Source organism: Eptatretus burgeri, chromosome 8 (assembly GCF_056783735.1).
Source record: "Eptatretus burgeri isolate ZD-2024b chromosome 8, Ebu_testis_v1, whole genome shotgun sequence".
NCBI lineage: Eukaryota > Metazoa > Chordata > Myxini > Myxiniformes > Myxinidae > Eptatretus > Eptatretus burgeri.
In genome coordinates this window covers 10,552,847-10,579,773 of record NC_140968.1, presented here as the reverse complement: position 1 = coordinate 10,579,773, position 26,927 = coordinate 10,552,847, and the positions used below count along the sequence as shown (strand labels likewise).

Genomic DNA, 26,927 nt, shown 5'->3' with positions numbered 1-26,927 from the left:
CAACTTTGCGTGGGGGGTAACATGGGCTATGTGGCCACGAGCTCAAGCAGGAGTGTTGGGGGCAGGAGCGGCATAAATTCTCTATGTAAATGTGTACCGTGTAGCGCCACCTGATGGCGGTGGTAAAGGGTATTGCGATCTCCTTTTTAATTTGGGCAACGCTGACGATAAAGCACTCTCTGCACCTTATTTTTGATTTGTCTTCCTTACCTTCTCCTTCTCGCCCAAAATTTTTGGCAAGCACGAGTAATTGGTCCATTAGTGAAGCAACGGGTAGGCAATGCTAGTTGATTACCCTCGTCGTTTGTCTGTTTGTCTGTTACTTGGAAAAAAAAAAGTTTTCCCCATGTATGTTGGTCTATAGCATTTGTCTGTCTGTTTGTCACACGATTTTTGGCCACAGTTTTCGAGCAATCGTTCTGAAAATATTTGTGTGTGTAGGTGACCGACTAAGCACACACAGCAAGGCTTAATTTTGGTGAAGATCCGAATCCGGATCCGGATCTGAGAATTTTTCAAGTGATTCTTCTCCATTGAGAGATGGGGCCAAAAACTGTGTACAGCATGTTATCTCTAAAAGTTGTGGACGAGTTGTGGCAAAATGAGGTGGAAGAGTTGGTTCGGTGACAAGAACAAGCCGATTCGATTTCGGTTAAGCTCCAGTATCAGATCCGACCTATCAGTGGCATACAAAATGGAACCTGTTCAACCTGGCACAGGTATGCGCTCCACCGAGTGCCGATGCGATTCGATGAGTGTCGATCTATGAGTGATTTTTCGTTTGTTCCTTGGAAAATCGAAGATTTTTCAAGTATATTGTTGGTTCGTCGATTTTGTTATTCTGTCTGACTGAATGTCTGTTTGTTTGTTTGTCGCCGACAGGTCACAATTTCAAACCGATCTTCACAAAACTTCACCATAGCTTGTCAGTAGTCACCAGTGGAGCTTGTCAAAAGGAAGAAGTCTATTGTTTTTGACGTTAAAAGGTCATAAGGTCTACATAGGCCAAAGGTCAACAACGAAGGTGAGATTTCTAATATCCTCAATTTTCATCCCATTGACTTGAAAGTTGAAGCGGATTTCTATTTCACGTCACTGAATTCAACCTCCAATTATTTTGGAAGTCAAACATCTGCCAAAAGGTCAACATGGGCCAAATTTCTAAAATTGTCAATTTTCATCCCATTGACTTGAAAGTTGAAGAGGATTTCTATTTCACATCACTGAATTCAACCTCCAATTATTTTGGAGGTCAACATCTGCCAAAAGGTCAACATAGGCCAAATTTCTAAAATTGACAATTTTCATCTGATTGACTTGAAAGTTGAAGAGGATTTCTATTTCACGTCACTGAATTTAACCTCCAATTATTTTGGAAGTCAAACATCTGCCAAAAGGTCAACATGGGCCAAATTTCTAAAATTGTCAATTTTCATCCCATTGACTTGAAAGTTGAAGAGGATTTCTATTTCACATCACTGAATTCAACCTCCAATTATTTTGGAGGTCAACATCTGCCAAAAGGTCAACATAGGCCAAATTTCTAAAATTGACAATTTTCATCTGATTGACTTGAAAGTTGAAGAGGATTTCTATTTCACGTCACTGAATTTAACCTCCAATTATTTTGGAGGTCAACATCTGCCAAAAGGTCAACATAGGCCAAATTTCTAAAATTGTCCATTTTCATCTGATTGACTTGAAAGTTGAAGAGGATTTCTATTTCACGTCACTGAATTCAACCTCCAATTATTTTGGAGGTCAACATCTGCCAAAAGGTCAACATAGGCCAAATTTCTAAAATTGACAATTTTCATCCCACTGACTTGAAAGTTGAAGAGGATTTCTATTTCACATCACTGAATTCAACCTCCAATTATTTTGGAGGTCAACATTTGCCAAAAGGTCAACATAAGCCAAATTTCTAAATTTGTCATTTTTCATCCCATTGACTTGAAAGTTGAAGAGGATTTCTATTTCACGTCACTGAATTCAACCTCCAATTATTTTGGAGGTCAACATTTGCCAAAAGGTCAACATAAGCCAAATTTCTAAATTTGTCATTTTTCATCTCATTGACTTGAAAGTTGAAGAGGATTTCTATTTCACGTCACTGAATTCAACCTCCAATTATTTTGGAGGTCAACATCTGCCAAAAGGTCAACATTGGCCAAATTTCTAAAATTGACAATTTTCATCTGATTGACTTGAAAGTTGAAGAGGATTTCTATTTCACATCACTGAATTTAACCTCCAATTATTTTGAAGGTCAACATCTGCAAAAGGTCAACATAGGCCAAATTTCTAAAATTGTCCATTTTCATCTGATTGACTTGAAAGTTGAAGAGGATTTCTATTTCACATCATTGAATTCAACCTCCAATTATTTTGGAGGTCAACATTTGCCAAAAGGTCAACATAAGCCAAATTTCTAAATTTGTCATTTTTCATCCCATTGACTTGAAAGTTGAAGAGGATTTCTATTTCACGTCACTGAATTCAACCTCCAATTATTTTGGAGGTCAACATTTGCCAAAAGGTCAACATAAGCCAAATTTCTAAATTTGTCATTTTTCATCTCATTGACTTGAAAGTTGAAGAGGATTTCTATTTCACGTCACTGAATTCAACCTCCAATTATTTTGGAGGTCAACATCTGCCAAAAGGTCAACATTGGCCAAATTTCTAAAATTGACAATTTTCATCTGATTGACTTGAAAGTTGAAGAGGATTTCTATTTCACATCACTGAATTTAACCTCCAATTATTTTGAAGGTCAACATCTGCAAAAGGTCAACATAGGCCAAATTTCTAAAATTGTCCATTTTCATCTGATTGACTTGAAAGTTGAAGAGGATTTCTATTTCACATCATTGAATTCAACCTCCAATTATTTTGGAGGTCAACATCTGCCAAAAGGTCAACATAGGCCAAATTTCTAAAATTGTCAATTTTCATCCCATTGACTTGAAAGTTGAAGAGGATTTCGATTTCACGTCACTGAATTCAACCTCCAATTATTTTTGCTGCAAAATTTGTTTCATGGATTTTGCAAGAATCGTGCTCTGCACATCTTGTTTGTATGTCCGCACAGAACTTTAGTGTTTTTCTCCACAACTGCTTGTCGAATTGAGAGGAAATTTTCACCATAGGAGTGGCTACTCACGTAGAATATCTTGTTGATAATTCTGACGTCATAGGTCACGTGGTGTGGCACCCATTTTGGAAAAATGGGAAAATTTTGGATCTCTCTATCTCTGAAACCACACCAAGGGGAAAAAATGAAACTTGGCACACGGCAAGTCCTCCTCATGGGGAATAAGTGTGATTTTTTTTAATGACATCATACGTACCGTCTTTATGACGTCATAATTGCATATGTAGAACACTACATCTGATCAGTATGAACATTTTTGAGGGTCTTCTAGGGATAATATGGTCCACAGAAAAAAAAACATTAATGACGTCATTGGTCGCGTGACTAACAGATCGAGACGAAACTTTACACGTATGACTGCCTATTCATGAGGAACAAAAGGGTCACACATATGACATCAGAGGTCACATTGTTTGGCATCCATTTTGGATTTACCCTAAAATCTATTAAAAAAAAATCTTCTCCAGAATGGCTGGACAGATCGAGGGGAAACTTCACACAAATGTTCCCCAAGCCTTGGGGATGACAAGGTATTCACAAATAATTGATGTCACATGGTCTCACAGCCATATTGGATTGAGCAAAAACTTAAAAAAAAAAATTTCTCTTGAACCGCTTAATCAATCGACATGAAACTTCACAATTATGATCTAGTCGTGATGTTGAACATATTTTTATATTTCAACCTGATCGGACACACAGTCTGGCAGCCAGAATCATTTAAATTTTTTGATATGAGTTCTTTTTGAGTTTTTTTTTTTTTGAATAAGGTTCACTTGGCTGTGCCTGGATGGGTCTGAGGGTCCGATCTGAGGAAATTTTTGAATAACAATAAAAATAAACAGTTGTGGGTCAGGGTCATGTGTCCGATCAAAGTGGGGTTGCATCAAAGCGGGACATATTGGTACCCAGTCATCACTGCCAGCAGTTATAACCATCACAAAGACGGCCAGCTTTGATCCGACACCTGACCCTAACCCATAACGTTTGTTATGATTATTATTCCACTGAATTTAGAATGGGATGAAAATAAATTCAATTTCAATCAAATGGAAGACCAAATATGTACAGTCCTGCATTGGAGTCATTAGGAGCACGAACAAGCAAAAAAAACAAAGATGGAGTCATCAGGAGGAACCTGGATAGGATTCTCATTTCAGCTGATACTCCTCGACCTTCAAACCCATCCAGGCACAGACAGCCAAGTGAGCCTGATTCAAAAATAAAATAAAAAAACACATCAAAGAATGTAAATAATTCTGGCTGCCAGACCATGTGTTGAAATTTAAAACATGTCTTCCCCATCATTACTAGATCACAATTGTGAAGTTTCATGTCCATTGATTAAGCAGTTCCAAAGAAAACATTATTTCATATTTTTCTTAAATCAAATATGGCTGCCAAACCATGTGCCTTATCAATTATTGCTTACTAAATGTATACATTATTGCCAGGGGGGAGATGTATGTGAAATTTCCCCTTGATCTGTCCAGCTGTTCTGGAGAAGAAGATTTTTTTTTATATGTTTTAGGGTAAATCTAACATGGCTGCCAAACCATGTGACCTATAACATTACATGTGTGCATCTTTTGTTCCTCGTGGATAGGCGGTCATAGGTGCAAAGTTTTGCCTCGATCTTTTCAGCCATTTCAGAGAAAAAGAGTTTTGAAGGTTTAAAAAAAAAACAAAAAAACAATATAGCTGCCAAATCACATGACCAATGACATCATCAGTAAAATTTCTGTGGACCATTTTATCCCAAGTTGACCCTCCAAAATTTTTATACTGATTGGACGTAGCATTGTACTTATGCAATTATGACATCATTTTATGTCGTCATAAAAATCAGACTCATTCCCCATGAGGAGTACTTGCCACGTGCCAAGTTTCAATTTTTTCCTTGGTGCAGTTTGAGATACAGAGGTACAAAGGTTTTCTATTTTTCCAGGACGGCTACCTCACCACATGACCTATGATGTCATTATGACGATTACATCATTCCGCATGAGTGGTCGCACTGAGAGGGTGTGGCCGAGAGAAGCAGTCGGCCGAGAGGTGAAAAGGTGGGACTGAGAGCGCCAAGGTGGTGCGATCGGCAGTAGGAGAAACTGCATGAGAGTTTTTGCGATCGGCTTTTCGTAAAGAGCGAGCCGAAAGAAAGGCAAGGAAGGGACTGAATGAGGTCTGTCTGCCATGGGCTGGGAGAGGATCTGCCTGAGGTCGAGTGTGCGACCGGCAGTTCGGAGGAACTGAACCTGAGGGTCGAGTCTGCCATCTGCCGAGGGAGGAACTGGACCTGAGGGTAAGGCTGCAATCTGCTACGAGAGGACCTGGCTGCTGTGTGAGTCTGGAGTCGGCTTTGAGAGGTCAACGACAGGTTCAACCTGCGTCTAACCATGGAGCCTCTGTCCTGACTCACGGCACGGCTCGACACGTTTGTTGATCTGCCTGCGGAGCCCAATACCTCGATTTGGCCCGACCTGGTGAACAGGCCAGGCCTGGACTTGTATGCTGGACCTTGTGAAAAGCCAGCTGGAGCATACCACCATGGATCTTTCGCTCTGGTGCAGTCAACCTCGCGGGGTCTGAACACGCCGAGAATGCATGCGTGAGGGCTGCGACACATGGTCTAGCGCCATGTTGCCACGCGGCGTGTTTGAGCTTGGACGCTCGAATCCGTGGACATCGGCTTGTCACGAGCCGCATTCGGGCTTTTGACACTTTTCCTCTCATCCATGAAGCATCAGCAAGTACTCTGTGTCTTGATTGCATGCTGTCCATGTCTTGTCTGCATGTTGTTTAAGGTTTATCTCGTTAGGGTCCCCTTCGAAACCCATAATCCGTAGCCCCCTAGTTAAGAACGAGTTATAGATTAATTATAACATTGTCGTGAATGCTTTGCTTGTGTTGTGTTCCCCCGATGTGTCCCCAATAAATCTGGCTGATTCGCATGAAGTTGTCGCTTTGAATTAATTCGTGCCGCGCCGAGGAACGATCCGCTCAATTTGGATATAAAAACCAAAATGGTTACAGACTGGCAGAATTCGCTCGGTCTCTGACAAAACCAGTCTGTAACAGGGGTCTATTTCCCCAACTGGCAAGGTCCAGGGGTACGTTGGTATCGCGATTCGAGGCGCGTGACCCGAGGCCTGTGCCGAACCAGCCGGCGTTATAACCCCGGAGACGGCGGTGGTTAGGGTGGCGCCGAATCTGTAACATTTGGCTGTCGAGAGTAGGGTGCGAAAACCCAAACTGGTTACGGACAGTGATTGACATCACTCGTCCGAATCCCACCACCCCTCACCGCTGAATCCGTAACAATATATTTAGGTAACTCTAACCATTTAGACTCACTAACTGACTGATATTAATGTTCGGGACCTTCTGGATGATGTAGAAAGCTGAAATCAACGTGCTGATGGACATCGAAGCCGATGCACTGGGAAAAATTACGGGACCGTGCGAGAAACGTCTGTGGATGAAAATTTCGAAAATTAAGTGCAGCCTTATTGTGCTCACTCCAGGTGAGCGACCGGAGACGATGGGAAAGCACGAACGGCTCGTTATTGTGTGTAAGTGTGTGTAAGTTGTGGTTGTTGACTACTATCTGTACACGTGGGTGATTTTTAGCTCACCTAGAACGTAGTTCACGGAGTTCCTGGGATGGCGTGTGTGCGCGCATGCGTCCGTCCGTCCGTCCACAAATACTTTCAACTTCTCTGAAACTACACATAGGATTTCAATGAAACTTTACCACAACGTTCATCACCGTGTATCTACCAAAGTTTGTTCATGGAATTAAAAAAAAAAACTCGGGCTCTAAGGGGGTCTACAGGGGTGTTGCCCCCTAAAATATGTATTTACTTTCTTCTCCAAAACTATCTATCTATAATTCCAGCAATGTGTGTGTGTGTGTGTGTGTGTGTGTGTGTGTGTGTGTGTGTGTGTGTGTGTGTGTGTGTGTGTGTGTGTGTGTGTGTGTGTGTGTGTGTGTGTGTGTGTGTGTGACCGCTATTTCTCGACAACCACTGGTCCGATCTAATTGAAACTTGCCAGGTATATTGCTGGGGACCTGAGTATGTGCCTTTTCAAGGTTTGATATTAATCGGACAAGTGGTTTCCAAGTTATGGCCATTTATTTACCAACCAATGAAAGGACACGTGGCTGCGTAGGCGGTGCGCGGCCGGCCGACGATGGCATCACGTGCCGTGCCGGTTACGATGGGGATTGATCGGTGCCTTAGTTTCCGTGGCGTAGGAGTGGCAATGATCAATGGCAGCGAATGTCATGGCAAGCAAAGACAGGGAGGTAAACTTGATTTTAATTTTAATTAACTCTGTGTGTAAGTATCACAGCAGTTGTTACTTCAATACAAGCGATAATTCGTGGATTGCATGTGAACATTCCATACGGGCACGCACCACTTCCGGATAGTGATGACGTAATGTATTTTAATAATTTCTAGATTTGTTATGCGCATTTATAGATAAACATAATGCCCCAATCCAGTCGTCATTTTCGAGAGCGAAGGAACGGCCTGTGTGGTTGTTTGAAAGTTTTTTTTTGGGGGGGGGGTGTTTGCACGTACGGGCACGCGAGAGCGAAGGAACGGCCTGTGTAGTTGTTTCTGGCTCGTGGTTTGAAAGTTTTTTGGGGGGGGGCGGGTGGTTGCACTTATGGCCATGCACGTACGGGCACGCGAGAGCGAAGGAACGGCCTGTGTGTTTGTTGTTTCTGGCTCGCGGTTTGAAAGTTTTTTTTTTTAATATTTTTGCACGTACGGGCACATACTAGTATACACAACTTCGATGAAACTTGATCATAACCTTCATCACCCGTGATGTACCAAAGTTTGTTCATGGCAATTAAAAAAAATACAAAATCCATAGGTATTTACTTTCTTCTCCGTTATATATTTTGTGAGTCATCCATACCTGCCACTGGTTCCCTGGTTATCTTATCTAGCCGCCACCAGGTGATCGCTCAGGGGTATTGGCCCTATGTTTGTCGTACTGAGTATAACATCATGCCACAATCATTTAATTGTACATTCAAGGGAATATAAACATAAACTTCCCTGAATGGGTGAATTCATTTCCCTTAATATTAACTTCAAATAAAACTAATCAGTTAATGCATTGAAAATTGGCAAATGCTCATGTCTGGTGGTCTCTGCGACCGTCCCCCCTCCCTCACCCCTTGTTCCAGTGCTCCAGTGATGAATAACAAGTTGCTCAGGAATTGTCATGATCTGTCCATTTCACTTAAGTTCGACAAAGTTCCTGTTTTTCTCCAAGTTGGCCAGTGTCGAACAGCCGGCACTGTTTGCTCAGGCACGCAGATGTCAACCCACACTGGGAAGGGTGACTCCCACCCAACCCTGTGTCCTGCCTGGGGAAATCTCCAGGAAAGAGAACCTGCTGATCCCCACACGTTGGACAGGAATTCCCTTCTGTGTAAATAAGGAGTGAGTAAGTGCTGAAACATGGTCACTTTCAATAATGGATGTTTGTTCAGCAGAACACCATGAGCGTGTTTTGATTGGTTGGTATTCATTTGATGAAATCTGAACAAGTTTCATGTAAAATATGGTTTTTGCCTGCTTGGCGTCTCCAATTTCACAACACAGTTCATGATGCTGTGATCCCAGGTTCATAAATTATATACATCCCCAACAAATTCGGGTCTGAGGCTCAGTCAGGTTGGGAATCGAACCTAGACTATACAGCTCAAGAGGAACTGCGTTACCGGTGTACTATTACACAAGTTAACACGAATGACCGGTGCTTCCCAATGTCCCTCCCTGAGCCTTACGTTACTGCACAAAAGAAAGTCGAGTTAAGTCCACCTGCGGAGCATGCTGATCTCCTTCATCAAGGATTGAATCCTGATGGAGAGTCTCTCTCTCTCTCTCTCTCTCTCTCTCTCTCTCTCTCTCTCTCTCTCTCTCTCTCTCTCTCTCTCTCTCTCTCTCTCTCTCTCTCTCTCTCTCTCTCTCTCTCTCTCTCTCTCTCTCTCTCTCTCTCTCTCTCTCTCTCTCTCTTCTTTCTTCTTTCTTCTTTCTTCTTTCTTCTTTCTTCTTTCTTCTTTCTTCTTTCTTCTTTCTTCTTTCTTCTTTCTTCTTTCTCTCTCTTTCTTCTTTCTTCTTTCTCTCTCTTTCTCCTTTCTTCTTTCTTCTTTCTCTTTCTCCTTTCTTCTTTCTTCTTTCTCTTTCTCCTTTCTTCTTTCTTCTTTCTCTTTCTCCTTTCTTCTTTCTTCTTTCTCTTTCTCCTTTCTTCTTTCTTCTTTCTCTTTCTCCTTTCTTCTTTCTTCTTTCTTTCTCTCTTTCTTCTTTCTTTCTCTCTTTCTTCTTTCTTTCTCTCTTTCTTCTTTCTTTCTCTCTTTCTTCTTTCTTTCTCTCTTTCTTCTTTCTTTCTCTCTTTCTTCTTTCTTTCTCTCTTTCTTCTTTCTTTCTCTCTTTCTTCTTTCTTTCTCTCTTTCTTCTTTCTTTCTCTCTTTCTTCTTTCTTTCTCTCTTTCTTCTTTCTTTCTCTCTTTCTTCTTTCTTTCTCTCTTTCTTCTTTCTTTCTCTCTTTCTTCTTTCTTTCTCTCTTTCTTCTTTCTTTCTCTCTTTCTTCTTTCTTTCTCTCTTTCTTCTTTCTTTCTCTCTTTCTTCTTTCTTTCTCTCTTTCTTCTTTCTTTCTCTCTTTCTTCTTTCTTTCTCTCTTTCTTCTTTCTTTCTCTCTTTCTTCTTTCTTTCTCTCTTTCTTCTTTCTTTCTCTCTTTCTTCTTTCTTTCTCTCTTTCTTCTTTCTTTCTCTTTTTTCTCTTTCTTTCTCTGTTTCTTCTTTCTTTCTCTCTTTCTTCTTTCTTTCTCTCTTTCTTTCTTTCTTTCTCTCTTTCTTTCTCTCTTTCTTCTTTCTTTCTCTCTTTCTTTCTCTCTTTCCTCTTTCTTTCTCTCTTTCTTCTTTCTTTGTCTCTTTCTTCTTTCTTTCTCTCTTTCTTCTTTCTTTCTCTTTTTCTTCTTTCTTTCTCTCTTTCTTCTTTCTTTCTCTCTTTCTTCTTTCTTTCTCTCTTTCTTCTTTCTTTCTCTCTTTCTTCTCTCTTTCTCTCTTTCTCTCTTTCTCTCTTTCTCTCTTTCTCTCTTTCTCTCTTTCTCTCTTTCTCTCTTTCTCTCTTTCTTCTTTCTTTCTCTCTTTCTTCTTTCTTTCTCTCTTTCTTCTTTCTTTCTCTCTTTCTTCTTTCTTTCTCTTTCTCTCTTTCTTTCTCTCTTTCTCTTTTTCTCTTTCTCTTTCTCTTTCTCTTTCTCTTTCTCTCTTTCTTCTCTTTCTTTCTCTCTTTCTTTCTCTCTTTCTTTCTTTCTCTCTTTCTTCTCTCTTTCTTTCTTTCTCTCTTTCTTCTCTCTTTCTCTCTTTCTTTCTTTCTCTCTTTCTTCTCTCTTTCTCTCTTTCTTTCTTTCTCTCTTTCTTCTCTCTCTTTCTTTCTCTCTTTCTTCTCTCTTTCTTTCTTTCTCTCTTTCTTCTCTTTCTTTCTCTCTTTCTCTCTTTCTTCTCTTTCTCTCTCTCTTTCTCTCTCTCTTTCTCTCTCTCTTTCTTTCTTCTCTCTTTGTTTCTTTCTCTCTTTCCTCTCTCTTTCTCTCTTTCTTTCTTTCTCCCTTTCTTCTCTCTTTCTCTCTTTCTCTCTTTCTCTCTTTCTTCTCTCTTTCTCTCTTTCTCTCTTTCTCTCTTTCTTCTCTCTTTCTCTCTTTCTTTCTTTCTCTCTTTCTTCTCTCTTTCTCTCTTTCTTTCTTTCTCTCTTTCTTCTCTCTCTTTCTTTCTCTCTTTCTTCTCTCTTTCTCTCTTTCTTTCTTTCTCTCTTTCTTCTCTCTTTCTCTCTTTCTTTCTTTCTCTCTTTCTTCTCTCTTTCTCTCTTTCTTTCTTTCTTCTCTCTTTCTCTCTTTCTCTCTTTCTCTCTTTCTTCTCTCTTTCTCTCTTTCTTTCTTTCTCTCTTTCTTCTCTCTTTCTCTCTTTCTTTCTTTCTCTCTTTCTCTCTCTCTTTCTCTCTTTCTTCTCTCTTTCTCTCTTTCTTCTCTCTTTCTCTCTTTCTTTCTTTCTCTCTTTCTTCTCTCTTTCTCTCTTTCTTTCTTTCTCTCTTTCTTCTCTCTTTCTCTCTTTCTTTCTTTCTCTCTTTCTTCTCTCTTTCTCTCTTTCTTTCTTTCTCTCTTTCTTCTCTCTTTCTCTCTTTCTTCTCTCTTTCTTCTCTGTCTCTGTCTCTGTCTCTCTCGTCCACCTGTGGAGCATGCTGATCTCCTTCATCAAGGATTTAATCCTGATGGACACAACTTGCAACAAGGTGGAGTGGCTGAACGATGCGTTTACTGAAATGGTCCTGGTTCCAAGTCCCTTCCTTGAAATTGCAACTTTACTCACTCCTTCGTTTGCCAGAGGGGAGGGCATTGCATTTGGCCATGATTACCAATGTTAAATTATTTGTATTATTTAGATTATTTACAGATAGTTATTTAGGCCACGAACACTCGTCCAATCGTCGAATATGGAATCGGATTCCGAATATCGCCTTTTAATACGCCTCGATGATGCATTGTTCAATCTTGCCAGGAGTTAATGACATTGCACCTAGCCTTCTCACACAGCTAATCAGAGGAACGAGCAGCCATCCTTGTCTTCCATGTGGACGAGTATAAAATGCCGTTAAAAAATGACAGGTTGGAGTTACTTTATTTGACATGTTCAAGGAGACTGGAAGACATGATGTTTTGTAACAAGAAGGGATATTTTAAAACGCTGTGTGCACAAATGTTCCCATATTTTCTTTAGATTCTGGGACGTTTCGTTTTGACGGCGCAGCCTCGTGAGCGTGCCAAAAGTCCGAAGCCTCGGCCTAGCGTGAGGTGTGCTTACGTCTTCGTCATTTATTTGAAATCCTACGTATGTAAATGAACACTCGTTTTACTCTGCGCGTGTTTCGCATCATCTGTAGCAATTTTTTTTTTAACCTCCCTGTGCCTTTTGTTTATTGGTTTAAAAAAAAATGTTTCTGTGCACCGCCGTTGATACCGGTTGCAAGTCACCGTCTACATCTCCAAAACAAGAGACGTAATTACTCTTATATGAAAATTGTTTTTCGAGTTTTTGTTAATCCCGAAAAACAGACCGTAGTGAACATACCGTTGTGTTAAAAGATTGGCTTTTAAAACACTTCTTAAATCGCCCTTATGAAGGAGAACGGACAAATACACGCTGTGTTTGATACAGGTGCGAAAGTCGAAACGATTCGACTGCCTCCAGTGGTGCTGTGCAGACTGCAGAACATTATACACAAGGAGAAGCAAGGAAATTGGACCGGGTGGAGGCCATTCGGCCCATCATGCCTGTGCCACATCAACACCGGACCAAAAAAATGGGGGGGGGGAATCGTTTTTTGTTTTCTTTCCAGGGGAGGAGGAGGCAAAGGCGAAAACGATTCTTGGGTGACAAAACACACCGACCTCACAACAGTCCTTCATGTTTGATTATAGTCTGTGACGGTGCAGACGGCGGATGAGCTGCGGATACTTTGTGTTGCGCACGTGTGATTGAGGGTTTGAGAGTACAAAACCTTTCCTCCCGCCAATGTTTGTCTAAAGCACTTGTACATTTCACAATCGTGCGGCGTTCAATAATCTGCTGCGGGAGATTTGCTCTGATCCTCGAGCAATCGGTTACTCATCATCATCATCATCATCATCATCATCATAAACATAAAACCAATAACTTCTTCTCCGTTGATGAGGAACGCTGCCTTATAACTGAACACACCCGAAGATTTCTTCGCTTAAATTGGGTGTAGTCCTTTTATCACATATTATTTAATTAAGTTAAATATTTTCTAAACGTATAAAAACATTTTAGGAAAATTGGAATTGCTGTTTAAACTACATAAATCAGGTAAAAAAAAACAAAATAAAAGAAGAATAAGAATAAGAATAAGAATAATAATAATAATAATAAGAAGAATAATAAGAATAAGAAGAATAAGAAGAATAATAAGAATAAGAAGAATAAGAAGAATAAGAATAAGAAGAAGAAGAGGACGACGACGACTGTCATTGCCTGGCCATACTTCCTGGTTAGCAGAGGCCTTCACGTTCGTTGTGATTTGAATTCTCCTCTTGTGCTTTTTCTTCCCTTTTCCTGGGTTCGCCATGTTACCTCGTGTGTCCGCACAGTTCGTCCGCCGCTTCGGGACGTCGGTGGTTCGTCGTGTACATTACGAGGAGGGTCCGGGAAAGGTGAGTCTACTTCCAGTTTGTTTGTACTGATCTGATGTCGCAGCGAACAAGGTCAAAGCGTCTGCGCCGTTTACCTCGTTGCTCGTCACGGTTTTCCATCTCGTGAAGTCTGTTCGGGACAGTGTGATTCTAAAAACGGGGCTAAAGGTGGGCTTCGTCAAGAGTGCTAACGAAATTTATATAAAAATTGCATTTTACGCTGACAGACATGTTTTATAATGTTTATCCAATGTCACTCAACACATCCAGCGGGTGTCATGTCGGACATCATATGCGTTTATCGTTCAATGCTGGAAAGAAAACAATCAACCATTTTACTTTCTTCTGTCTTCCTTCTTTGCACGTGTATTACCTGCCCCCCTCATCTCACCCCACTGGCCGCACCCCCTCCTCTCACCCCACCCCCTCCTCTCACCCCACCCCTCCTCTCACCCCACTGGCCGCACCCCTCATCTCACCCCACTGGCCGCACCCCCTCCTCTCACCCCACCCCCTCCTCTCACCCCACTGGCCGCACCCCTCATCTCACCCCACTGGCCGCACCCCCTCCTCTCACCCCACTGGCCGCACCCCTCCTCTCACCCCACTGGCCGCACCCCCTCCTCTCACCCCACTGGCCGCACCCCCTCCTCTCACCCCACTGGCCGCACCCCTCCTCTCACCCCACTGGCCGCACCCCTCCTCTCACCCCACTGGCCGCACCCCCTCCTCTCACCCCACTGGCCGCACCCCCTCCTCTCACCCCACTGGCCGCACCCCCTCCTCTCACCCCACTGGCCGCACCCCCTCCTCTCACCCCACTGGCCGCACCCCTCCTCTCACCCCACTGCCCGCACCCCTTCCTCTCACCCCACTGCCCGCACCCCCTCCTCTCACCCCACTGCCCGCACCCCTCCTCTCACCCCACTGCCCGCACCCCTCCTCTCACCCCACTGCCCGCACCCCCTCCTCTCACCCCACTGGCCGCACCCCCTCCTCTCACCCCACTGGCCGCACCCCCTCCTCTCACCCCACTCCCTCCTCTCACCGCACCCCCTCCTCTCACCCCACTGGCCGCACCCCTCCTCTCACCCCACTGCCCGCACCCCCTCCTCTCACCCCACTGCCCGCACCCCCTCCTCTCACCCCACTGGCCGCACCCCCTCCTCTCACCGCACCCCTCCTCTCACCCCACTGGCCGCACCCCCTCCTCTCACAGTGCTATATTGAGGGGAACTGCATTCCATTTAGCATTTAATTGGTTGCATCTATACTTCCCTAATCTGTTTATAGTGCACAACATTTTTCTGGAAGATTGTTCCAAAAATTTTTGATTCCCCTTGTGAGTATTTGTTGGACAAACAGATGTGCTTCTCTTCCTTCCCCAGAACATTCCCTTCTCGGTGGAAAACAAGTGGCGCTTCCTGGTGGTCATGTCTCTCTTCATGGGTAGTGGTTATTTTATCCCGTTTATGCTGGTGAGGCACCAGCTTTCAAAAGCGTGATTCTGCCACCGGTAAGATGATCTCGGCGTTCCTTGCTCTTCCCATAGAGTTTTCATCGACCTCGTTGGTCGTCTTGTGTTTAAATATTGCTTTGGTGTCTGTGCTTTCGGTGGTCAGTTTTGCTGTTTTAAGGCCGCTGCCGGCAAAGTCGCCGGAGGAATTATGTTTTCGGGTTGTCTGCTCTGTCTGTTCGTCCGTCTCTGCTCTGTATTTTAAATTAATTTTCTGAAATTTGTCGAATTTGTTTTTTTCATTTAGAAGTTGTAGGTTACGATGTGGAAAAATTCCTATTTAATGGGTTTTAATTCTTGGCTATGAGGCACTGCACATATAATGATGTAATAATGTGGATGAGGCATCTCTGTTCACATTGTGACGTCGAAGAGTGCTGTTCTAGTTAGTAATATGCTTTTACTTTAAGATTCCTCAAATATTGTTCTTTTTTTAATGTATATTTTTTTGCTGTTTGCAATGGTATAAGATTTGAACTGATCGTTTGTCACCTTTCCAGGTATCAAGATGGGAGCTGAGGTGTGAAGATGTAATGTCTCATTGTCAGCAGATCTCTTGGTTCTTCTGTCTCTAATTATAGCGATATCTTTGAATGGAATTTGGTTGTCAATGTCCGTTGGTATGTGGTGACATCTGCACTGCACCGCTTTCCCTATTCCAACTTCTATCTCATTAAAGTTGTAAATCAACACTTCCTTGTGATTGCTCGTCGTTTTGATACAAGTCTGGAATCGTGGTGGATATTTATGATAGGGCAGCAGATTGTTGGACTGATCAAGGGGAACAGGCTTTGAACAATAATAGATATTCATAGTGTGGCGGTAGGAAGAAGCCAAGGGTCACCTTTGGGATATTGTCGAGGTATATACCTTCGTCGGTACATTGCACTCCGACCCTTGATTGTTTCCACCTATTCTGAAGACGGAACAAAGTAAAATGGTTGATCGTTTTCTTTCCAGACAGACAGCATTAGCATGGTACTTGTGGAACATCCACACAATGTGACTTCAAGTCCAACTTTTTACCGCCCCCCCTCCCTTCAAACCTTACAATCAAGCCCCCCTTCTAAACCACACACTTTCAACCTAGTCCTCACCCTCCCTCTTCAAACCCCCCCACTCAAAGTCTCAACATCCTCCTCCCGCTCACAAAAGCGAGTGCATTCTTACATGTATCTGCCATATAAAACACAATGTGTATTTGTCCGTTTCCTTCATAAGGACAATTTAAATAGGGTTTTAAAGGCCAATCTTTTAACACAACTGTGTTCACGTGGTTTATTTTTCAGGATGAAATTTTTTTTTTTTTCATGAAGAGTAATTACATCTCTTCTATTGGAAACTAGCAGGGTACTCGTTGAAGTTGGGTAATGTCACTGAAATGAAAGCAGGTGTTTGATGTGGGTTACTCACTGATTCAGTGGGGTCAATTTCGTTATGAGAGGGTCTCTTCAGTTGTCTACTGGAGCACATTTTTAAAAACATTCCTCGTTTTGTTGTCTGGAGCATGGACATGCAGCCTACATCTTGATGCCGCAACGTAAAACAGATGTACGTAGATCTTGTCCGATGATTTTGAACGACTGTCCTTGTGCTTTGTTTATTGTCATGGCAAAGCAAGATCGTATGGGAAATTGTAGTCGGCAGAACTGGAATGGCAGGTCACTGTCTGAATATAAGCGGTATCCTTGGAATTAATGCATGTTTTCCTGCTGCCGGTCCATTTATGAGGACTACCTCAATCACATTTGGGCTCATTCGGTAGACTGTGCAGTGGGTGCCATTCATAATAATGGGTGTGTCCAATGAATGTAGAACCATAACTGGGCATCCCACTTTTAGCTTCAGTTTGTGTGGCGGTATCCCTGATATTTCGATGGAATTTAGGAATTCCACTGGGAAGTGCACTGCCTCCTTAGGAGTGAGTGTACTATTGATGGAATTGTATATCTTCACTTCTCCTGGAAAGTTGTCTGATGGTAGAGTTCACTGTTTCATTTAGAGGCGCCAGTATCGCTCGTTCTAACAGCAAATTGTCGTTGGCAGCACGTTCTGCTCGACGTCCATAGATTGCTTCGACTAATTTGGATGGAGTCTGGTGCTGATGGATTCCTTCTGGCAAAGCGATTGTATCGGGTTTATCTTCGATAGGGTAATCACCGTCACCAATGTTCATGAGGAGTTTGGCATATTCACCAGCTCCTGGGTCATTTGTTAGTTGAGCGCGCATGTTCCTGTATAGCCGGTATGTTGTGATGTGGCGCCACGACGACGATCGCTTCAACGTCACATCAACGATGTTAGCACGTGTTCCTTCTTTCACCACGGGTAGTATTTGGCGAAAGTCTCCACAGAACATTACCGGGATCCCACCAAATGGATTTGAATTTCCACGAATATCTTGTGGGGTCCTATCAATGGCTTCGTACACGGCCCTGTGTGTCATTGGAGCCTCGTCCACGATAATTGCTCTGGATTCGTTCATCACTGGCAATTGCTGTACCTTTTTTTTCATCGAGCATGTGGGTGTATCTTGTTTGTGAACATTTAGGGGTACTTTGAAGGTGGAATGTAAAGTGCGCCCCCCCCCCCTGCTCGTAAGGTTGCGGCAATACCACCGGATGCTGCAGCATCATTTTCACCCCTGAATTTGATGAAAGATAAGCATCAGTTCACCACAAAAACGACATTAAGCCCCCTTCCAGATAGTAAAGTAAATACCTGCCAATTGTCCAGAGACTATGATGTGATTTGGTGCTGCAAAATGGCACCAAAATTTGGCATTTCTGTCTTATTGTATAGATGTAGACTGTGACTTGCAACCAGGCATCAAGGGTGGTGTACATCAAGGGCGATGAGTAAAAAAAATTAATTAACAAGGTGGAGCGAGGTGAAATTCTCTGCACGTGATGGGCAACACGCACAGAGCAAAACGTGCGTTCATTTTACATCCGTAGGATGTCAAATGAAGATGTAAGCATACATGACGCTAGGCCGAGGCTTCAGACTTTGGCATGCTCATAAAGCTGTACCATTCAAATGAGATGTCCCAGAAGATAAAATGGGGTCACATTTGTACATGTTTTAAAATAACGTGGCTTGCTGTGAAACACATCTCCCAGCTGTGTCCTTGAATATTTCGAATAAAATTCCAACCCATCATTTTTGACTGGCTTATACTAGTCACGTATTAAATATCGTGTCACCACAATCACCAAGTTTGAAGTTTTCTTACTTGGAACCTCCTTATCAATAAATAGCGATCACAGTATTCCGGTGTCTTTTGTATCACTGCAGCAGAGTCCCCGACAAACAACCCTTTTTCACTCTTCTTCCTCACTCCCTTTTCCATCCGGTCGATCATCGCATCAAGTTCTCCAGCAACATCAACGTTTCTTATAACTGTCAGACTGTCCACCCTGCAGAAACCAAGGAGGGACAGAGGCAAGAGAGGGCAGAGGGTGCAAGACCATAAAGGAGGTGGTGGAATAGAGGAGCCACCAACCTGTCTGCGGTGTGAAAGTAACAGGCCGAGACACATTCGTCAAAGGAGATCCTAATAATTTTGTGGGCCTTGTTTTCCATAGCATCAAGAAGAGAAGGTGTGAGGCAGGTGCACCCAGCCAAAGCAGAGAGCAGTACTGCAAGCTGCAAAAGAAGGCCTTGTAGGTTGAGAAAAGCTCAAACTATCCAAGGAATGGCCTTGTATGATCAGAGCATGCCCAGTCTGTGGCTGGCTTTGGAGACCATCTTGGATGTATGGTCTGCCCAAGAAAGATGAGTCAAAACTTGATAAGGTCCAAAAGAATCGTGCTTGACCAGATGCATCCAAAACGATTATTAAATGTGTTTTTACGTCTCCCCTGACAAAGCCGCTGGAGGGTTGTCTGTGCATCCGTGGTGATACTTCGCGGCTGAAGGGATGTTAGTCAAACTTGGTACAAGTATGTAATGTATGATAATGTAATTAATGGGGGCGGAGGCCTCAAGACGTCGAAGAGTGGCATTATAGTTTTTTTTGTATACACTATCGAGGCTCGGATGAGAGCTAACACACACATACAATGCACAACAAGGGGGGGGGCAGGAGACAAGAAGGGGTGGGGGGGGGGAGAGATAGAGAAGGAAAAAACTGTGAAACAGACATGAGATCTGTGGAAGGGAGAAGGATGGGGTGGGGTACACAGGGTAAATAAGATGAACACTACAGAGACTTTCAGGGAATATGAAGGCCGTTGGTTTGGGGTGGATAAGCGGGGGTAGAAAAGATCATGGTTTTTGATGGGGGAAGATAGTTGGTGGTGAACAGCTGTTTTGAAGACCTGGAGGGAAGTGTGGGATTGAAGAGAGTGTGGGAGTTTGTTCCAAAGGTGGGACAAAAGGAGGAATGAAGGTGATTCTTGATGTTGGTGGTTTTACCAGAAGGGGATTGCTGGAGGACCTTGAGCGGCCTGTGGAAATATTGGGGGGACAGATCGTAAGGGGGGGGGCAACGCCAGACAGGAGATGGTAGAAGACAGAAAGACCACCGACCTGCATCTGGTGACAGAGAGGTGGGGGGGGGTGTTGGAGGTGGTGGGGTTGTTGGGGGGGGTGGGATTCAGTATCAACAATTCAAAACGGCTTTCCAAGAGGGAATGAAATCAATGTTCTTCACTTCGTAAAATGAAATTTAGAAATGAATGAGGGTGGAAAAGGAGAAGGAAACAATTGCATGGGAAGTGAAGCAGGGAAGTGGAATTCTCAAGGTTGTTGTCGAGACCACTACGAGCAGACACACGCGACTGGTCCTGGAAGACTAATTTTTAGCTCTCATACGAGCCTCGACATTGTGTACAAAAAAATATAAAAAATAATGAAGTCGTTTGTTGAACCCGATGTTGGGTTCTCATCCTGCATTGCGTTGAAGTAGCATTCTTCTGGTATCAGGTCTTTATCTGCCTGTGAAGAGTTGGACAAGGATCTGTGCCGACGGTGAAACAGCAGAGCAATCACTACGGCAATGACGAGTCCCACCAGATATCCATCAACTAACCCTCCTCCAAATCCTGGTGGCGTCTAATCAAATCTGTTTCTGGTGTATGTTCCCCCTCCATCAAATGGCCGCACTGCTGATACCGCACGTGAAAAGGCTGAATGCCTAAACTTGGTGTTTGCATCTAAATCTTGTGTTCAAAACCCATCGCTTTCTGGACCCACCTTACCCAATCGCACCCAACTGTCCTTTTCTCCTGACAAGGTGGAGAGCTTGCTGTCAAACCTCGACTCAGATTCTGCATCCAGTCCAGACGGCATCAGCCCACGTGTCCTAAAAACTTGCTCTTCTGCTCTTGCTCACTCTCTCTCTGTTCTATTCACCCTCTCATTTGCTCAAGGTCATCTGCCATCTGCTTGGAAATCAGATCGCTGCAACTACAGACCAATCAGTCTTCTCCCAATCATCAGAATGGTTATGGAATCCATCATAGCTTCCAACATTAAATCCTTCCTCTTCTCCAATGGCTTGATTTCCAATCATCAATTTGGTTTCAGATCAGGTCACTCTACCCTGGATATGCTGCTTCTGCTCTTCCAACAATGGATGGAGGTCCTGAATGCCAGACAGAAAATCCGAGCCATATCGCTCGACATATCATGTGCTTTTGACACAGTCTGGCACCCTGCCCTGCTCACTAAACTCTCTTCCTATGGTATCCAAGGCCATCTCCACTCATGGCTCGCAGACTTCCTCTCCTGTCACAGTCAATGTGTGGCCCTAAATGGAGTTCTTTCATCCCCCCCCCCCGCCCCTTCCTGTCCAGGCTGGAGTTCCTCAAGGCAGCGTTCTGGGCCCTGTTCCTTTTCTGGTTTTCATCAATGATCTCTCCGACTCTCTGGAAAATCCTTTTTATCTCTTTGATGATGACTCCACCCTCTGCCGTACCATCTGTCATTCCTCAGACCGGCAAGCAGCAACTTCTTGGCTCACTGCAGATCTGGATGAAATCACAAACTGGTCCAACATGTGGAACATGTCTTTAAATCCAGACAAATCTCACACTCTCACTATCTCTTTCCGAAAGGACCAGCTGGAACACTCCCCCCCCCTAACTACTTTCTCAACAATCCTCTTGAAGAAGTCCTTTCATTCAAGCTTCTGGGTCTCACGATCTGCCATGATCTTTCCTGGGAAAGACACATTTACAACCTGGCCTCCAAAGCCAATCACCAACTGGGAATCCTCCGTCGTGCAAAGTCCTTCCTCGGCCCACCTGAGCTGCTGACAACATACAAAGCTTTCATCTGCAGCCTGATGGAGTACTGCTCTCCCGTCTGGGCTGGTGCTCCTGCCTCCCACCTTTCTCGGCTTCACGCTGTGGAAACCAAGGCATTTGTGATCATCGGCATCTCCCGCGATGAGGCTGAGTCTTTGGGCCTCTCACTCTCTCACCACAGGTTGGTCGGTGGTCTTTCTGTCTTCTACCATCTCCTCTCCGCTCTCACCCACCCCCCTGTTCTGTCTGATATGTTCCCACCATATTTCCGCAGGGCGCTCAAGGTCCCCCCGCAACCCCCTTCTGGTAAAACTACCAAAATCACGAATCACTGCTCACTTTCACTCTTTCATTACTCTTTTTTTTTTCCCCACCTTTGGAATAAACTCCCTCACTCTGTTCAATCCCATTCTTCCCTCCAGGTCTTCAAAACTGTTGTTTGCCACCACCTCTCGTCTTCCCCCATCGAAAACCACAATCTTTTCTATCCCCGTTAATCCACACCAAACACACCTCCTTCAAATTCTCTGTCTTCCTTCCCAAAAGTTCCCTGTCGTGTAAAGTCCTGAAGGTCCCTGTAATGTCCATCTTGTATACCCCGTGTTCCCCACCCCATACCTCTCTCTTCCACAGATCTCCTGATATCTCTGTTCCCCACTGTTTTGTCCTTCCCTCTGCCGTCCCTCGTCTCCTGTCCCCATTGTTGTGTCTTAGCTCTCATACGAGCCTCGACAATGTGTACAAAAAAACATAAACAAGCAGAGGAATGACACCATGGTGCAAAAACTTCATTGCCATCATTTCCTGTGAAACATCAGGGAACAATGGGCTTGCTTTTCGTCTCAAGCTTCTCCGTCTGTACTATGGTCTCCTCACCGCTGGAACATCGAGAGCCTCATCTTTGGGATCTTCAACTTCACCAGAACTCTTGAACAGAATATTCTCCTGAAGCTTCCTCAACTTCCTCAATATCAAAATCATCGAATCGCCCCAACAAAGAGGAAATCAAATCTGTTGTCTCTTCTGCTGAAGTCATTCATGTGCACCATGAGCCAAAATGAAGGAAATGAGACAAAAGCCACAAACGCGGGACGCACGACAAACGTCGCCACTATGGTCAACCTCTCAGAGTTGTCCAAGTTTTCTCCCCGTTTGCTGAAACCAAGACTTAAACGATCTTAGCGACTGTGAAAAATGAAATCGGATGTCGAATTGGAGTTCGGATAAAACTGAGGCTGAGCGAGCCTTACAATCGCGGCCCGTGGAGCCTGAGACCTATCGAGAGTGGACAAAATGGTGGTGATTTGATTTTGAAGCTCCGCACTGAAAGTGTGGCGGGATCTCATTTTTGGTATGGTCCGATTTAAAATTTTCCTGATGCTGATCCTGCTCACCAGATTCTCTCAGCGAGGGAGCCTCGTGAGTGGAGGAGGCCAACGGGCCGACCACGTGCCTCGTGGTTGCAGCAGGTTGATCGGCATCTCAAGGAGATGGGGACGGGCCAGGCATCTGCCCTGGGGATGGCCAGACGGAGGCCCCTGGAGCAGAAAGTGAATGCAGCGACGTGCTGCTCCGGCGCATGCTGCCATACCTGACCTGACCCTGAAAGGACAGACAGATGGAGAATACAAATATGATTGCGCTTGCTCGATTCCGATTGTTAATTGTTGCAAAATGTCCGTGTCCGTTACTTTTGATGAAAAGGAAACAAAATACTGTACTGTATCAGATGAGCAATTAACATGTTCTCCCTGAACTTCCATTGTCCTGTCGCTCTTCATTCTTGGAACTCTACTCTCCTTCAAATACATTCCTCTTGAATCACCTATCTTCTAAATAAATAAATAAATAACAATATATTGTAGAATGATGATTATTAGTTACCATACTCTCCACAGTTTGGTGCTGCCAAAATTCTTTGGCAAGGGTTATACTGAGTGGTTTGCCATTGCCTTCCCATCATTGCTTGTGCATGCTCCATCCTTTTAAAGCATTTAATAGCAAGGAAGCGGCACGTACCATTTTTAGCTCACCTGGAACGTAGATCCGTGGAGTTTTTGGGATGGCAAGTCGTGTGTCCGTCCACAATTACTTGCAACTTCTTCTCTGAAACTACACATACGATTTCGATGAAACGTTACCACAACTTCATCATCCTGCATGTACCAAAGTTTGTTCATGACATTAAAAAGTTTGGGGTCTAAGGGAGTGTGTGGGGGAGGGGGGGTTGCTCCTCAAACTATGTATTTGCTTTCTTCTCAGAAACTACACACAAACTTTCAATGAAACTTGACCACCACCTTCATCACCCATGATGAACCAAAAATTGTTCACGCCATTAAAAAAAAAATATATATATATCGGGGTCGAAGGAGATTTACATTTTGCTGATTCTGTCGTCCGTTGACTTCCTCCTCATTATCATTTTTTCTACCAGGTGAGCGCCCGGAGGTATTGCCCCTATTTTTAAAGTCTGGTATGACGTGGCCTGGGATTGAACCCAGGAAACTCTGGGTGGAAAAATGTAGTCGGTGTTTAAATTAGCTTATGGTTGCTTTTATCCCTTTATCCTCACCAACCCACCTCTTCACATGCGTGTCGTGCATGTAGTACCACATTAATGATTGTGTGACATCATCATACAGCAACTAAGCCGGGAACCACTAAATATTGGAAAGTTTTCATAAGTTTGACAATGGAGTTAGAGAGAGACAGTAAAGCAAAAAGACACCACCCTGTCTGCAATGGGAAAGTAACAGGCATTGTGCTTTGACCTCCTTGGGGGAGATGTCAATTTGAGAGCTTCAGATGACACAGAATCTTGGAGATGGATGTGCAATCATGGGATTGCCAACCAATAAGGAAGAGCAGCATTCCATTAAGCTTATGGACAAAAACTAAAAGCTATTCAACCCCTTATGAGATGTAAAAGAGAGAGTCCAGGAGTAGTTTACTTGGTTCAGGCAAATGTCTAAGTTTGGAATCTTTCGTTTTCTGTGATCATTGCCCCAAACTGCGGAGTATTAGTGATTATGGCCCTCGTTTTTCGGCAGAGTATTGCAGTGCTTGTGGTCCCCACCACAAAGGATGGGGGTGGGAGGTATGGAGAGGTGGGGAGGGGGTTGCTTGCTGCTGGCTGCCTGCAGTTACCATTGCTCTGGTCATGGTTGCTGGCAATGGGATATGCCTATTTCAGACTGGTGAAGGTTTCAATGACATTTGGTTTCCGTTTGGTGTGCAGGTGCTCTGTGGGTTTGTTTTGGTTGTTTGTGTTTTTTGCCACAACCAAACTAAAACCAAACCTGGAGCAATTTGATCAATGGTGTTTTGGTTGATTATTTATCTTAAGTGCTCAAGCTGTCTGAAACAAGAAACCAGAGGGTCTATTGGACGTTGGGAAAGGAATGTACACAGGCTGCCATGGAACGATGAACAGAGAAAGCCAGACAGTAACAGCAGGACAAACAGCTGAATAAATGTTGGGATTAAGACAAGACAATGTTCTGCTCAACCCCAACTCCATTTCAGAGTTTACCTCCAAGTCTTCACTTTAAGTTATTAAATCAGCCTTTCTCCAAGGAATGTTAGTCTATCGGTTTAAATTGATTGGTGAAGTGTTCTCTAATCAAGTTTCGTTGTACAGCTGAATTGCAGAGCCAGGTGGCCACATCCTTCCCTTTCCTCAAGCCCCAGGGTCTAAGTTCTAGGAGAGCCAAGAGCCATGGAGTGTAGCTGATTGGCTTCAGAATGTCTTGTTGGAGGCTCGGAGTCATTATCGGCATTCCTTTGTCGATGGCTCCCTGGCTCCCTTTTGGGCAGTCCACTGCTGTTGCCCTTAAAGAGTGTGTGAGCATCTTCATTGACAAGATAGCCACACATGAAGTTTCCCTGTGGATAACGTTCCTTTCAATGCTGGTGTGCTTACCTTGAATTAGTGTTATATTGTGCTGGCCACTTGAAGCGTCGTCTTGAGGGATCGTAAACCAGCCCACCACTGGATCCGTTTGACAGTTTAACCTGGAGGGTCTTAGGGATTGAGGTTGAAAAGTTTGCATGAAGTTGGTCAAATGAAAGTTTAAAGTTCATTTTTTCAGGATAATTGCATTGTGGGAAAATTAGATTGAACACCTGAATTGAAAAGTAAAGGGATAACGTATTCGAACCGAAGCAAAACAAGTGTAAGCTAAGGTTTGAAAAAGCATCCTTTACTTGTCACACAAAGAAGATAGCTCAGAAGTAGTGTACTCTTCTTTGAGCCATCACATCTGGGTTCGTTCCCAATCATCCCAATCATTTGCATCAATACGAGTACATTGCCCTTTACATCTGCTGGACATGAAAATATTCCACACGACCTTTCCAAAAGAGTCAGCCATTCTTTGTTGGTATTGAATAACGTTACCTGCACCTCCACGACGACACTTTCACTCGAAATACTGTAGATATATGTCCAGGAGCATTAGATAATCAATGTTAGCTTTGCAGTAAACCTTGTACAACAAAATGTCCAACTGCATGGTCAACAAGGATAAAAATGATAAACTACAATACTGTACAGTCCATTTTATCAAGCTTAAATGTTTGTAATTCACTACAACTAAAACCACAGCTAAGCACCATGGCCTCCCTCGTCTTGCCATTAAACCAATCAACTTGCAGCTTGCTTGCGACTTGTCCAACAATATCCATCTTCCGACATCCTTATGATAATCCTTAAAAAGGCAAGTAGACAGCCTGTGCTCTTCTTGGGTTATTTTTAAACCAGGGGAGGTCATCTGAGAAAACGTTTGAGGTTTTACACAATCTGTGACGTTTAAGGACATCGCTTCTCAGGGTGGTTTTAAAAACTTATTAACCTCACCTTTTCATCTTAACTCAGTCGGTAAAAGTTGATTTTTATGCGACTAAACTATCAGTGGGATACAAAATGTCAACTGTTCAGCCTTGCGGAGGTATGCATTCCAACGAGTGCCGTTCTATTTTAAACAGGTAACGACTGAGTGGGGAACACTGGACTGTCATCAGAGGTTCTGGGTTCAAGTCTGGCTAAAGGTAACATTATTAAGGATTTGGAATTTCAGATTTCGGAAACTAAACTAATCCAATGAGAATTTTCAGACTGCTGTTAAAACTCAGCTGGCTCATCAATGACCTTCATGGAAAGGGTAACCACCTGCTTGCTCCCATCCTTGAGTGTACTGCATTGTAGTGCCAGTTTGGCTGGCAGGACGGCCTGGAGATACGCCCGCTTACCTTTGAGCCGTCTTGTCTGGTTTTGAATCCCCAACGAGCTCTAAACTGTCACACTGGTATTTTGCAAGCAGGGTGATTTACATCTCTGTGTGTGTGTGGTTTACCTTGTATCCCACCTGCCGGTCTTAGTTGGTGGACGTTAAAATGCCAGACGAAGAGTAGGTGAGCCATCATTGCTCCCCTGGATAAATTCCAAATTCCTGCTCCCTACAAGGAGATTTGGGGTTGAGGGGGGGGGGGCAACTGCATCGGCGGCACAGCCGCATTCCCAGCAATTGATGCTACCCATGGCCATGTGCTGCAAACGAAAGGACAAGAGGTGCCAGTTCACACTTTGTGGTCTGATCTTAAAATGACAAATTAGGATGGGAACCAAAATGTTGCCGACAAGCCGACGACACTCACGTTACCCCTCAGTGCCCGAAGCATCTTAACTTATTCAGTGACTAACACAGAGGTCGAAATGCAAAGGCTGATGCACCAAACGAGGAAGTGCTGCATGAAAGCACAAAAATCAAAC

At 43.7% G+C, this 26,927-nt stretch overlaps 1 protein-coding gene across 1 annotated transcript; it reads left to right on the top strand.

Moving 5' to 3' along the window:
- The first annotated feature begins 13,200 nt into the window (after positions 1 to 13,200).
- On the top strand, positions 13,201 to 15,592 carry COX7C (cytochrome c oxidase subunit 7C). Its single transcript, XM_085890822.1, has 3 exons — positions 13,201 to 13,405; positions 14,773 to 14,900; positions 15,401 to 15,592. Exons 1-2 carry the CDS (start codon positions 13,319 to 13,321, stop codon positions 14,887 to 14,889), a joined length of 204 nt encoding a protein of 67 aa, XP_085746948.1. The 5' UTR covers positions 13,201 to 13,318; the 3' UTR covers positions 14,890 to 14,900; positions 15,401 to 15,592.
- Positions 15,593 to 26,927: the final 11,335 nt, after the last annotated feature.